This window comes from Varanus komodoensis, unplaced genomic scaffold (assembly GCF_004798865.1).
Source record: "Varanus komodoensis strain SLA01 unplaced genomic scaffold, ASM479886v1 scaffold1, whole genome shotgun sequence".
In the NCBI taxonomy this organism is placed as follows: domain Eukaryota; kingdom Metazoa; phylum Chordata; class Lepidosauria; order Squamata; family Varanidae; genus Varanus; species Varanus komodoensis.
Window position 1 is genome coordinate 44,154,431 of NW_025335268.1, and position 13,909 is coordinate 44,168,339.

At 41.9% G+C, this 13,909-nt stretch overlaps 1 protein-coding gene across 1 annotated transcript; it reads right to left on the minus strand.

Annotated features, from left to right (window-relative positions):
* Positions 1–6: 6 nt before the first annotated feature.
* HEBP2 (heme binding protein 2) lies at positions 7–11,755 on the minus strand. Its single transcript, XM_044423753.1, has 5 exons — positions 11,667–11,755; positions 11,013–11,088; positions 9,523–9,658; positions 4,971–5,151; positions 7–2,673 (listed from the first exon to the last, which is right to left on the minus strand). The coding sequence occupies exons 2-5, from the start codon at positions 11,085–11,087 to the stop codon at positions 2,496–2,498; spliced, it is 570 nt and encodes a 189-aa protein (XP_044279688.1). The 5' UTR covers position 11,088; positions 11,667–11,755; the 3' UTR covers positions 7–2,495.
* Positions 11,756–13,909: the final 2,154 nt, after the last annotated feature.

Sequence of the window (13,909 nt, forward strand, 5' to 3'; positions counted from 1 at the left end):
GATGATTGGAAACTAAGTTGAAAACATCTGGAGGGTACCAGGTTGCAAAAAGGTTCCACAGGCCATGCTTACCTTTGTAAGCCAGACTTCCTATCAAGAATTTGTTTTTTAAACCATCCCCTGTACTGTTTAGTGCAGAAAGTACCTTCTGTTTGGGATTTACAAGTCACAACACCTTGTTTTGTAGTATCGTTTTGCCTGGATGTGCCTGTCAGACAAGTGCTTTTCTACACTGACATGGTTTCCACTTTCCCCTCTGTCCTTCAGCCGTTGATGTGATTCCCATCAGGCACTGTACCTGAAATTCAGTCCCCAGATATCTGGAACAGCTCCTGCAACTGCCAAACTTTCCAGGGGCTTTGTGGTAGCTGCATAACTATGGAAACCACAATGCTGGGTTTGTGTTGGAAGCAGGTTTTCCCCTTATTTGTTTCAAGCTTCCTAAGTAACAGGCAGTCCTAAAGATAGTTCTTCATTGCCAATTCACACCCAGCAAGCTACAGCCACTGGAAGGCTAGTCTCTAAGCACAAACAGTGAATTGTTGAGCCCAAACTAGAAACCACTTCCAAAACCCCTCCTTTTCAGTAACGCTGGGCTCCACCCCTCTGGTTAGGTCCCTCTGGAGAAGGTGGGTTCCTCTAGATCTACTCGGGCCCTCTAACTAGGTAGCTTTTATCCCAACAGCATGCCATTGGGTCAGGCACCAAACAGGGCAAGGGCTCGTCTTCCTCCTCTCCTTTGTCCCACTTTTCTCTTCCAAACCCTGTCTCTTCTCATGATCTGTCTGAGCACCTCGTTTGTGTGACAGCCTTGAGACAACTGCGCCCTGCCCTCAATTCCCATACTCCTCATTTCCCAGCCCTCCCCATCTTCACCCAACAAGTCAGTGCAACACCACTCTCGGAAAACATGCCCAGAATAACTGCCTAGTCCATCCCAACAGTTTTGACAACTGGAATGAAATGGGTGAAAACGATAGAAGAGATTGTTTCTTGGTTTCTAGAAACCTAAATGTACCATGCTGAAATAACACAACAGCCATTCAGACAACACAACAGACCATTCTGCACAAGAAACCTCTGCAGCTTGGTGTATCGTGTGAACCTGCTATGAGCACAGCTGTGGGTAAACAAACCATAAAATAACATCCTAAAGCAGGCATGGGAACTTCTGACCCTTCAGTATATTGATGGACTACAGTGCCTGTCATACCTGATCATTGGCCTTCATGCTGGGGTTAATATGAGTTCAAGTCAAACAACAACTGGAAGATCACTGGAGGACCCCAACCCCTCTTAAAAAGGTTTTTTTTTTCCATGTCATGTTTTAGAACTTAATATTGAAATCTGCTGGTGCTTCCCCCTCATAGTATTAATATAACATCCATGTGCTTACATAGATTTCTTCTCTGTCCCAGTTTGCTATTCTCTGGATTCTCCAAATAGTATGAACAAGTACTTGGATGGAAGGGGCAGTAAGAAGGGATATACATTAGGAGAAGCTATGCAATTAGCAGCTTTCAAATTCAATTCTACATCATTCTAAGAGTTAATTACAAATCATTTTAAGAGTTAGAATTTACAGTATTCCACACTTTTCAGTTGAGGTGCACAGACTGAACAATACCCAAATTAGGAAAATTTTATTATATAGCACCTTAGGATATTTCACAGGCAAAAATACACAGGTCCCTATATCAAGAGGCTTAATGAATGGGAAAAAGTATGCAGGCTTATCCCACAGAGTGAAATACCTGTAAGGACAAGCACCACATTGATCTCCTCATTAAAATAGGCCTATCAAACTGGTTATACCAACACAGCAATCTGGACAAAGTGCTGCCTTTCCTTGTGGTGACATATGCTCACTCACATTACAAAGCACACTTTTTGTAGCAGGAAAAACACACAAAGAAATAAGGCCCCTGAGCTCCCTGCTTCATTATAATTTGTGATGACCCTTTAGCTATGTTTAGAAGATTGCAAGGAAAATGATGCTTTGGCTAAATTCAGAAGTATTTTGAGAAGAACTTCCTATCCCCCTTCTCTCCAATATATCAAGCACTGCTTGACTCTTAGATTTGATACCCTTCTGCTGCCTTAGAATACCTGGAAATCCACATAATAATTTAGAAACTCAATTTTCCATAAACAGATTCCAATAAGGTTTAGCCAGGTTATACAGACAGCTGTTAGGAAGGGAGAAATTGCTCACATTTTCAAGGTAAAATTTCACCTCTACTGAAAGTTACTGCTTTAATAATATTGTACATCTTGTGCCTTTAGATACATGGTTGCTATACCCATGCTATAACAACGTATCTATTTTATATTGGCAGTGATACATTGCAGGCCACAGAAGATTAGGCAGCAGAAGGTATAGGAAAATATATTAGAAAAAAATATTCAAAAATAGAGTTTTAATCTGTTAAGAAAAGCTACCTTTTGTTAAGGACACATTTGGATATTAAGCCTATAATTGCATTGCTGAGGTTTTAGCTTTTCTTGATAAGCCAAACTTCATTGTGTCTGTTCAGCAATTTAAATGGACTGTCATAGCCAGCACTGTAATAGACTTTTTCCTGAAAAGCTCTCCCATCCCGCTTCAGACTTTCAGCAAGTGCCAGTATTTCTTCTTGATTCTTTTTAGCATTGGTAAAGCCTCCAAATGATCTGTAAGAACAGCAAAAAATGCAACGTGTCATATGTGTTTACAAGAACGACAAAAGCTTTAAAAGACAGCTGTAAAGGACAAAAAGGCAGATCGAGCAATATTTTGCAGGTTCTAATGTGTTTTGAGAATCTCTTTATCAAAGTAAAACTGAAGAAGTGCTATTGTACTTCAATTAACTTATGTTGATGCAAAAGAGAAATATTTTACTGCACAGGGATTCAAAGAAATACAGAAGGATTTATCTGCAATGTCTCTGATGTATATCCTCACAGGAAAGTATCCTTGTGGCAGGTTATCATCTTTTACAGACAAGATCATCAGCAACAATATAAAGATGCGCCAAAGTCAGAACATCTTAAACCAATCCATTAGGAAAGTTGTGCAAGTTGCTTGTCCCTGTGAGAATGTTATCTGAGATGACAGGACCGTCTGAGCGCCCATTTGGGTAGTACTTGCCTCTGCGTTTGAACCAGCATCTCTGCATAGAAGCTGTATACACACAGGAGTGCATAATGCTCACAACTGGTGGCTCAGAAGTGCTGGCGTGATTGTGCCAACTGGGACAGTACAGCACCTGCACATGAGCACAGACGGTATAAAGTGTGTTGTAAACTCCTGAGGCCTCTGTGGGGCCTGGAAGCAAATACAAACCAGCTCTTAGCATTGCAGCTGCTCTGTGAAGTTGCTAACTTGTGTGTGAAAGAAGTCACACACAAATGAGTTCCAACGCTGCTTTTCAGGGAAAACAGTGGAAAGAAACAAAAAGCTTCTGTAGGTACAAATCTCTGCCTGATACTTAGAAATTGTTAGTGAAATATTTTCTACCAGTCAGGGCTATTTGTTGAAGAGCAGTTAGGATTTTTACAAGTCTACAAAGCAAATGGATCTGCAGCAAAATTAGTCATCAATGGAGGAAATGTCAGCTTTGCAACTGCAAAACCATCTTTGCAACTGCAAATCATAAACTTTAGGGTTGCTTTTACTTTTTTTAAGACCTCTGAAATTTGTTCCTTAACCAAACCTGTACAAAATATATTTAAGATTTACTTTCAATCACCACAAGGTGGCACACAAAAGATAGCAGAAAAGCCTTTTAAGGATTGATCAAAGAAATAGTGTCAATCATTCTGGGAAAATCTTATGGCCAAGCTAGACACCGGGGCAAGTAGGGGGGATCTACACTGGAGCCCCTTCTGTAAATCTAGGAGCACTGCTCCGGTGTTCATCCAACATAAAATTATTACTGTTGGGACACGTAATGAATACCATTTCCACTGTGTTGAAAATATGAGCTTGCGTTATACACAAATGTGGAAGTAGCAGGAACTGGAAAGGAAATACGTGCAGACAAGTAGCCCTAAAAATAAAGGTTCCCCCATCCATTAAATTATCCTGAATGAACAGAGATTATTTTTAAAAAGAAAAAAAGCTGCACATGCATCCTCACAAAAAATAATGGAGGCAAGATGGAGCCTGTGATGCTGCTTGCTGCAGTTTTCCTGCGTCCCAGAGGGTGAAGCCAGTGGCGTCAGTACCTGCATGACCTTCACTCAAAAGCAATTCCAGAAAGCAAATGCAGCCCTTCTCCAATGCTGACTTTCCATAGAAGCCCCACTGAAGACAATGCCATGGACTGTTAAGTGAGTGCTACTGAACACAATGTGATTTACTTCTGAGCAGAACATGTCTACTGGCATGTGGTTCGTGAAGGACAGATGTGTCATCGTGATGACTCTCCAGTTCACTGATGAACCCACTGGGGTGAGGGGCTAGAAGTGGCAAAGATGCTGCTCTTTTGTGGAAGCCTTGCAGTGCCCGTCCCCACCAGGCCAGTGCAGGCACCACAGCACCTCCCAGAGCAGTGCTGCAAGGCTGGCACGCACTAGAATATGCACCTTGGAACAGTGCAGATTCAAAGGCATTAAATTAAACATAAATATTGAACATTAACAGCATAAAAAATCGACCTCAAAAATCTGTGACATAATATGTCAATATAATAAATTATATTATAAATATAATAAATTCATCGTGATATAATCAGTGAGTCAGACTTTACAATTCTGGTAAAAATGCCTTGCGATTAATGCTTCCAGGTCTATGCTATTTGTCTTCCCAGTTGTTGTTTGAATCCCAGAGTAGCCTCTGCTTAGGTTCACATCATATTAAGGTTGTTAGAGTGAGGGCCAAAATAGCATGCAACAGAAACATACTTATTTTGACTTTTACATAGATACATTACTACATGCATATGCTATCAAGTACACATACAGATGCATAATGACCTAATGCTTACCTGACAAAGACAGTGATTGCTGGCTTGGTTTCAATGAACACATCAGCCTCTGTGGGCTTAGGTGGATTCGCCTGGTGTTGAGATGGTACATAAAAAGAGACGGTTGTTGTGGATTCACAGAATGGGCCAGCACCCGGCTGCACAAAGCATGTCACGGGAGCAGTCATATCTATCTTGATTCCTGTAAGAGGCAAGGTCAGGGCAGTACTTAATGTGTTATCCAAACATTTAAAAAGAAACTTAAATCCCAATCCTAAGGGGATTCACGGAACTCCTATATCATAGAGGAAACAATATTAGTAGTTCACATGGGAGTCTAATGTGTTCAAAATGGCTTGATCCTGGGGAGGCACAGCTGACAAAGGAGCATAAAACTTTAAATATTATTGCAAGCATCTGTGCTTTTTGCTTGCAGTCTTATCATTAAATATGGAGAAGCCTATAGCAACAGAGGAAGCTGATTTTTACTGAGTCAGACCACTGGTCAATGCCATCCAGGAGTATGAGATATGCATTCTTTTTGGCTCATGGGCACATTTGATCCTTTAAGAGACTGTCCTGGACACCACCGCAAAATGGCTGAGTTAGGAGGTGTGACAAAAGACGAGTAACTTACCCAAAAGGCCATTTATATAAGGCAGAGGCTCTACGTTCTAGCTTTCATGAAAGCCGACACTACATCACCAAACCCTAGTCTGCATTGACTTCTAGAATCATAGAATAGTAGAGTTGGAAGGGGTCATGAAAGCAATCAGGTCCAACCCCCTGTTGTTTCAGAACACCAATTTACACCATCTCATTCAGATGGCTGTCCAGTTCCTCTCAATGTCTCTTGTGTTGGAGAGTCCATGACATCTCTAGGCAGCTAGTTCCACTGTCATGTTACTCTGATAGTGAGGAAACTTCCTGCTATCTAGCCTGAATCTGGGTTGTCACAACTTGAATTGATTATTCCGTGTCCTACACTCTTGACCTTCCTCTTGGTAATAGCCTTTGAGATACTTATACAGGGATATCATGTCCCCCCTCAGTCTTCTCTTTTCAGGGCTAAGCATTCCCAGTTCTCTCAGTCTCTCCTCATAGGGCAGTGTTTCCAAACCCTGGATCATTTTTGTTGCCCTCCTTTGGTCCTTTCTAATTTTCTAACTTGTAGCAGCCCTCTAGGAATTTAGGCAAGCGATTTTCCATCTCATCCAGATGCTGAAACATGGAACTTCTGCATGCAAAGCAGATGCTCTGCCCCAGAGTTATGGTCTTTCCCTTTGATCAATAGGTGGAAGTGTCTCTTTTTAGACATTTCCAAAGCACGCCTGGCTTCCTCAGCAACTGATAATGGAGGCAGCATATAGCTAATCAGGCTTAGCAGATGCTGAGAACTCTCCCCTCCCCCGGTGTGGAAGTGAATTCCATCATTTTACTATGAGCTGTGAAGAAATACTTCCTTTTATCTGCCCTTTTATCATGGAAAGATCCTGGGTTCTAGTGTCATGAGAGAAGGAAGAAAAAAGTCTCCCTGCCCACTTTTTCCACAGCATTTATAAGTCTGTGTACACCTTATCTTTTTTCTAAGGTAATTCTCTTTAATCTTTTCTTACAGGGGAATTGCTCCAGCCCACAGGTCTTTTAGTTGTACCATAGATTTATAAAAGGACAATAGGATATTGGCAGATTTATTTTCAGTTCTTTTTCTAATTATGACATAGGGTTCGTCTTTTTCACAGCAGCCAACACTGAGTCAACATTTTCATCAAACTGTCCATCACAACCCCAAGATCTCTTTTGGCCAGTGTCTGCTAGCTCCAATCTCATCAATTTATTCTTAAAGCTGGATAATTCTTTTGCTCCCAACATGCATTACTTTATATTTGCTTATGCTGAGTTGCATTTGTCATGTGATAGAGAGTTAATATCTTCCCTTTCTGGAAGTGTGGAAGCAGTAGAGGACAGTGAAAATTATCAGCCAGAAAAGTGCATCCCACTTTTGGTTCACCTACTTTCAGTGCCTTTTCTGCTTTACTTTTCAATTGTCAGCTAGGGCCTTCTTACCAAAATATTTAACATCTCCCTAAAATCAGCCCTTGTACCAGAGGATTAGAGAATGGTCAAGGTAACACCAATTTTTAAAAAGGAATCTGGCTAGTTGCAGGCCAGTTAGCTTATTTTCTGTTCTGGTAAACTGCTTGAAAGCATTATTAAAGATAGATCAGTAAGCACCCAGAGGGACAAGCCCTGCTGAAATCAGCACGGCTTTGTCAAGGGGAGGTCTTATCTCACTAACTCATTGGAGTACCTTGAGTCAATGAACATGTAGACTGAGGCAATGCAGTAGACATTGTTTACTTGGACGTCCAAAAGGCTTTTGACAAAAGTCCCTCACCTGAGCAAGGCTCCTGAGCAAACCAAGCACTCATGGAGTAGGGGAAGGGGAGAGTCCTCTTGGTGTTCACTAACTGGCTAAAGAACAGAAGACAGAGGGTAGGAATAAATGGCAACTCCTCCCAGTGGAGAGATGTCACCAGTGGAGTCCCTGAGGGTTCTGTATTAGGACCAGCGCTTTTCAACCTATTCATAACTGACCTGGAGGAATGAAGAGGCCAAGTATGCTGATGACACTAACCTATTGAGGGTTGTTGAAAGCAAAAGGGTTGCTCCAAAGGGATCGTTCCAAGCTGGGCGGATGGGCATCAAAATGGAAAGTGCGGTTTGACACAGGCAAGTATGAATACTGGGGCCAAAAATCCCACCTTCAAATATACACTGATAGAATCTGAACCAACAGTGACTATGGCTGAATAAGGACAAGAACCTGGATTTCCTAAGTCCCGGTATAACACTGTTAACCACCACGCCACACTGGCTCTTCGTTAGGCTTACTAGACAGGAGCATACCACGCAAAATGCCAACTTCCATGCTAAAGGGTTAGCAACATTTAAAAATATTTGAGAGTGCACCTGACAAATAATATGAATGAACTGTTCCAATACAATTATAAAAGATTTTCACAATCTGTAAACAAAATATTTATTCTGTTTTCAAATGCTGCTCATATAGGTCTACTAGGACAATCAGTCAGTGGCAAAGATAGTTAATCTCTCACCATCTAAAACTCTTTCAATGGCTGCTGTGAAAGGAGAGTTGAGTGTGCCAGATTTGCAGCTATATTACAAGGGTTCCCAGTTGCACAGGATATTTCAATATGTTGTAACTATGTAATTCTGCAGATTTTACAAGTTGTTCCAGCCCCCAATCATTTTGTTGCCCTTCTCTGTACTTTTCCCAACTCAAGATTTTCCTTTTTCAGGTAAAGCGACCAGAACGGAACACAATATCTAAGTGTAGTCTTACCAAAGATTTGTATAAGGGGACTAAGATTTCAGCAGCATCATTTTCTATTCCTTTCATAATTATGCCTAGCATGGAGCTAGGCTTTTGTGCAGCAACTGTGCACTGGGCCAACATTTTCATCAAGCTGTCCACCACTACCCCTTACTTGTTCAGCACTGGGGATTCATGCTTCCCTGCTTATGTATGTAGCTGCATATGGAGCTCAACATTTTTTTTTTTAAATGGAGGATGGAGGGGCTATAGAAACCTCTTGTTGCCCAGCCTGGTCTTTGCCAGCAGGGCTTTGGATAGACAGAGTGCGCCAAGATAGGGGCCCTCTACTGAGCAGTAATGCCAGAGGATTGTGCTCATAATGCTTTGAAGCAGGAATAGATAATATTAGGATTATGGCCAGTTAAGTGAATTGTGGATTAAGACACAATTGGCATACACCTGGGCAGAAGCCAGGAGTATACACTGTTGAGTGGCCAGTTCATATTATGTCCAGCAAGAATAAACAGCTTAAATGAAGAACAAGGGGACAAAAATACAACTGAAATACGGAAGTTAGATTTTGCAGTATTCACAGCTCTCATCTGAGCTACAAAGACTGCAGTGAGTGAGACTCACACTCACTGTGACTTCTGTTTTGTATTACGTCTGTGTTCTGCTTCCCTGATACAAACATCCACCCTGCAAATTGGCCTTTGGGTAAGCTGCCCTGTGACAGCAAACTATAAATTGGAGATTACCTGTGAGTTGTTTAACCTATGATCAATCTATAGGGCTCTTTTGTTCAACACAGTCAGGGCAGCATGGATTATTTAACCCATGCTGAACTATGTGTGGCCTCTGATTGGAGGTTCTACTGTTTCATGTGAACTGGTTACTAACTGAGGACTATGTGTGGGTTGTGTTATGTACCCTTGAATCACTCTTTGTAATCAGATTGTGAGTTGCATACTCAAAATAGCAGTTCACTGTGGGCAATTAAATCCATTATAAATTCACCATGTCATGTGAACCAAGTTATACTTGCCTGGGTCCAGATTTTATTAACCCAATTCAAAATGACTACAGAATGCACCCAGCATTCCCTACGTGAAATCATAGGATAATCGAGTATGTGTGAAATATGTAAGCCCGGCATTTGTGTTTTTCCTCTTGAATGGGAAAGACTGACTGCAGGGAAGCAGTAGAGTATCAGCTGATCAAAATATACCCTACCTTTTTCATTCTTGCCCTTAATATAGTTAAAAAGCTTCGTAAAACCAGTACTGATGGCTGAGTCCCAGTCCACAGTCTTGACAGATGTGCATACCCACTTGGCAGCTTCATACTGTCGAATTTCATAATCTGTAGCCTGAACAAAACAGGGAAGACAAATTATGACTGTATTAATCATCTTCATACTATAAATGCAGAATGCTCAAAATAAATTAATTAAAAGTAGAGTGAAAACTGCAAAACAGAAAGAGTTAAATTGGTTCTGTCCTAACTCTAGACAAAGAAAATGCATTTGCACAATGCACATCACTAGTATGGGACTAATTTTTGTTAACAAAACAACAAGACCTTTTCTAAATTTTCTCTCTCAATTTTCACTTTTCAAAATTTTATCTCAAAGACTTTTACCATTGCTAACCTGGAGCAAGGTCCTATACTACACACTTAATAGTGAATTAGGGCATAACTAGACATCACACACAAATGAATAATAGTTCACAAATGTTTTAGATTAAAAAAATATATGTAGCTATGAGAAACTGCTAACCAGTGCAAATAAATTTGTGGATGAAGAGGAACTGTTTCACTTTCACCCATCTTGCCAATTTCTTAGTCAAAACTTCCATCTGCTTCTCCATCTACAAGCAGAAAGATTTTGAGGGTGATACTGAATGGGAAGAATTACTAAAAGTGTAATCCTATTGAGATTATTTTATGCAGGGTGGGAGAAACATCAAAAGCACTCTTCACTTGCGAACATTTTTGCACATCCAGCAAAGGTGTTTTGGAGGGGAAGGGAAATAGACTGGAGAGGTCTTGGGATAGCTGATATTCCTAACCACCTTAAACGCTCCTTCTCCCGCATCTCTTAGGTTGCATTCCTCACTTTGGAGAGATAGCTGACATGGTTCTTTCTGTGAAATGGGAGGGCAAGGAACAGTGGATTTTACCCTCCATTGTTGGAGCACTGTGTATGACCTTGGATCTGGAAATCGAGAATATCCTATGGCCCCTCATTTGCTGTGTAAGTGCCAAAGGAGTATTCTGTCCAGACAGAAGTATTAGTAAGTTTTCCACCTAACATTCCTGTAAGAACACCATCCTAAGTTTCTCATGACTGATTTTTATAAAACAAAAAGGATAAGAGGACAAGAAAAAGTTTAGAGAATGCTTCATGGTGTTGCTGTGTAAATTGATAGTAATCCTAAATAAGTGTTAAATAGATAGGTTTTCTAATGTAGCAATACTCTGCTAGTAGACATTCAAGCACAGCCACCAAATATTTGATTAGTTATCAATAAGTGAAATTCATTCTTGCCGGACAACTCCTTATCATCCTCATACTTTTAGTAATGCCTTCTGGAATAGATCCCTAGGTTGTTCAGGAACATGAGGACTATTCCATGTGCAAATCTCAGATAATCAGTCCCCACTCTTCTTGTATGGTAGATCTCCCTTTGGTTGATTCTAGAAATCTAAACCCTAGTCACCTGGTTTGGCAGTGCTGTCCATTTGGGCATCTCCAGCCCTGTAGAAAAGAGTGCTTGTTTTATAGTCTTCAACATCCTGAATAAAGAAAGGAACACAGTTATGGGTAGCACCATCATACTCTGGGTCGCTTTTTGTGTGTGCAGGTCTGAGAGTTCATTCAAGTCCTGAAAACAAATTCCTGGCCTAAACATATGCTTAGAGGCACCCTGTCCTTTAAGAGTAGGTTTTATTCCCCTCCCCACTGTTGCTTCCAGTTGGTAGTCCTTGAGGTTCTGGTGATATCCCACAAGTCTACTCCACTACTAGCTTATTCTAGCCTTCTAGCACCAGATTTTTGGACCATGGCTCCCAGAACCCTGACTAGTGCCCAAGCTATTTAGGGCAGATGGAGAGAAACAGGCTGGTGAAGGACGACACGTTCCTCCTAGATTTCGTATCTTTCCTTCATGAAAAGCTCCGTGCCTTGAGCAGCCTGAGGACATGCACACATTCCCACAAGTACAGCGTTTTCCCAGTACAGAATATAGAGTTGGAAAGTTACACTTGCTGACTTTTGGCTTGTTACACCGGTGTGAAGGGTGCAGATTCTCTATCCTCAGCTGAAGCCCTGCAAAGCTCCTCTCTCAGTCCCTCTCTCCCACACACACACTCACCTTTGCTAGCCCCGCACCTTGCTTTCTTCAGTACTGTCCGAAGCAAACTGCTCCTCCTCTTCCGAACTCAGAAACTTACATAAAGCCGCAGCGCCTTATGCAATGATATTTGGCAGGCTGTACTAGCGGCGGCGCAGGAACCACCCCTGGGGGATGTGGCGAGGCGGGGCTGCCTCGTTCACACTGCAAAGGAGGGAAACAATCCCGCTTTCCGAAATCGTGTGCTGCAAAGGGGGTGCTGACGGCACCTCGCGGGCGGGGGAGGCATTTCGCCGCCTTTGCAGGCGGCCTGCGCGGAGAGCTGAGATTAGCTGCGCTGAAGCGGCGGCAAAGCACGTCGCCTGGGCGAAGGGCGGCTGTTTTGCTTGCCGGGGCGGTGGGCCGGGAGCGCGCGCTTGGCTTGGCCCCACTGCAGTGGGACTCGGTGTCAGATGTCGCTTGTTGTGCTGGCACAGCGGCTCTGGGGAACGCAAGAGTGAGCTAATGGCTCATTGTCATCTGCCCCAAGAGGGAGGGCGAGCAGAGATGAAAAGGCCCCTTTGAAAGAGCAGGAATTAGCATCTCTCCCTCCTCTTCCCTCCCACGCCATCACACTGCTTTTTTGTGAGGCAGCATTAGGCCCCTAAGTGCTGCCGCTATCAGCAGTGCTGCAGAATGCGCGGGGGCGCGCTTCGCCTCGGCCCCGGGCGGGTTTCTCGCATTCTGAGCAGCCCTCGTGACCGAAGGGCAGCGAATTCTCCTCAAAGGAAGCTGACGTGCGGGGGCGACTTTGGCCCGCGAATCTACTCCCAGGGTGATCCACAAACTGTTGTATGTTTTCAGTTTAGTTTGAATTTAACTCTTGATTTAATTGTTTTGTGACCGACTTTCTTGCAATGCCGCGCCACACTTAGCAACCCAAATTGGGCACTCAGGTTGTGCCTGTGTTTGAACTTGGGTGCTCCAAACAAAGGCTATCACGTTCAATTACTCAATCTTTTCCATGATGGATCTGTTTTTGGAGTGGGGGGACGAGGAAATGACAGAAGAAACAGTGAGGAAATGAGGGTCATAAATGGTGGTTGAACATGTCAGGAATGGAAGCCGCTATAGAGCACATGTAAGCAAGGACAGTTGCAGCCTCAAACATTTGGCTTCCATTTGTAACCCTTTTCAGTTTTCTCTCTTATCACGGAAAATCAGTTAAAACGGGGAGATTGCAATAGCTGCACAATGCCTTTTGATGGGTAGTGCTTGGAGTCATCTGGTTGCATTCACAGACCATATCCAATAAAATAGTGCTAGTAAAAATTTGCAGTCACCCACATATACAGTAAAGCCAATAGTCAAAGTCTTGATAAGACTGTAAAAGGCTTTCCAAGCATATGTGCAGCAGAAAAACATAAAGGGGGAAAAAAGATCATCCTGAGTAAGAAAGACTGACAGGGAATTACAGCCAGTGGATAAGAGAAGCTCTGGACATATTAAGCAATTATTTTGCATCTGCTTTTATAAATGAAAGCCCAGACCGAATGAAAATCAGATTTAAGGGGAATTAGTTGATGTAGAGATAATATCTAGAATGTGGATTTTATTTTTTTAAGGGGTTGATGCTCTTTAAACTGTAGTTGTTCTGAGCTACATGGCATACGTTTCAAGCATTAAAGTGGCTAAACTTATGTAGTAGCTTTGAGAAAAATGTTTAGTTATGTTTACATAACTTAATACTGACTCTGTGATACAATAAACTATTATAACGATAGAACACCATTCTGTTTATCATAGTTATCAGATTAACTTACCAACCAAAAAAGTAGGACACTGAACGAGGTACCATTTCAAATAAAGCAGCAGTAGGCAAACCAAGACCAAGCTCTCTGGGCTCTCAATTTAACTGCAAGACACACACGAAATTTTGCCAGCTTTTCGGTAACTACAGGGCTTGTGTCGGGTAAAATATAAGACATGTAGAACATGTTATCTTTACCGGAGACATTAAATAATAGCTGTCAAATTAATATCTTGATTTAATATCTTAATTTCTCTCAATACCTGGATAAAAATTACACTATTGTAGAACATGCATCCAGTCCCCTGAACTACAAGGACATTAAGGCTCCAATGGAAAATACTTACTGAATTTTATACAGTTGATAATTCTTATTGATAATGATACCATACCTGAATGAAATGTGAGGAGGAGAATAAGGGGAGGAAATGTTAACCTATATGCAATATCATATATTGGTGCAGTGTTAAACAAC

What these genes read in the sequence shown, in the direction of transcription:
- HEBP2 (XM_044423753.1), bottom strand. Translation starts at nt 11,087, where the DNA reads ATGTTGAAGACTATAAAACAAGCACTCTTTTCTACAGGGCTGGAGATG. An exon ending in TAAGGGCAAGAATGAAAAAG is followed by an intron (nt 5,152 to 9,522) that starts GTAGGGTATATT and finishes TGCCTCTTACAG; the next exon opens with GAATCAAGATAGATATGACT. An exon ending in GCAATCACTGTCTTTGTCAG is followed by an intron (nt 2,674 to 4,970) that starts GTAAGCATTAGG and finishes CTGTTCTTACAG; the next exon opens with ATCATTTGGAGGCTTTACCA.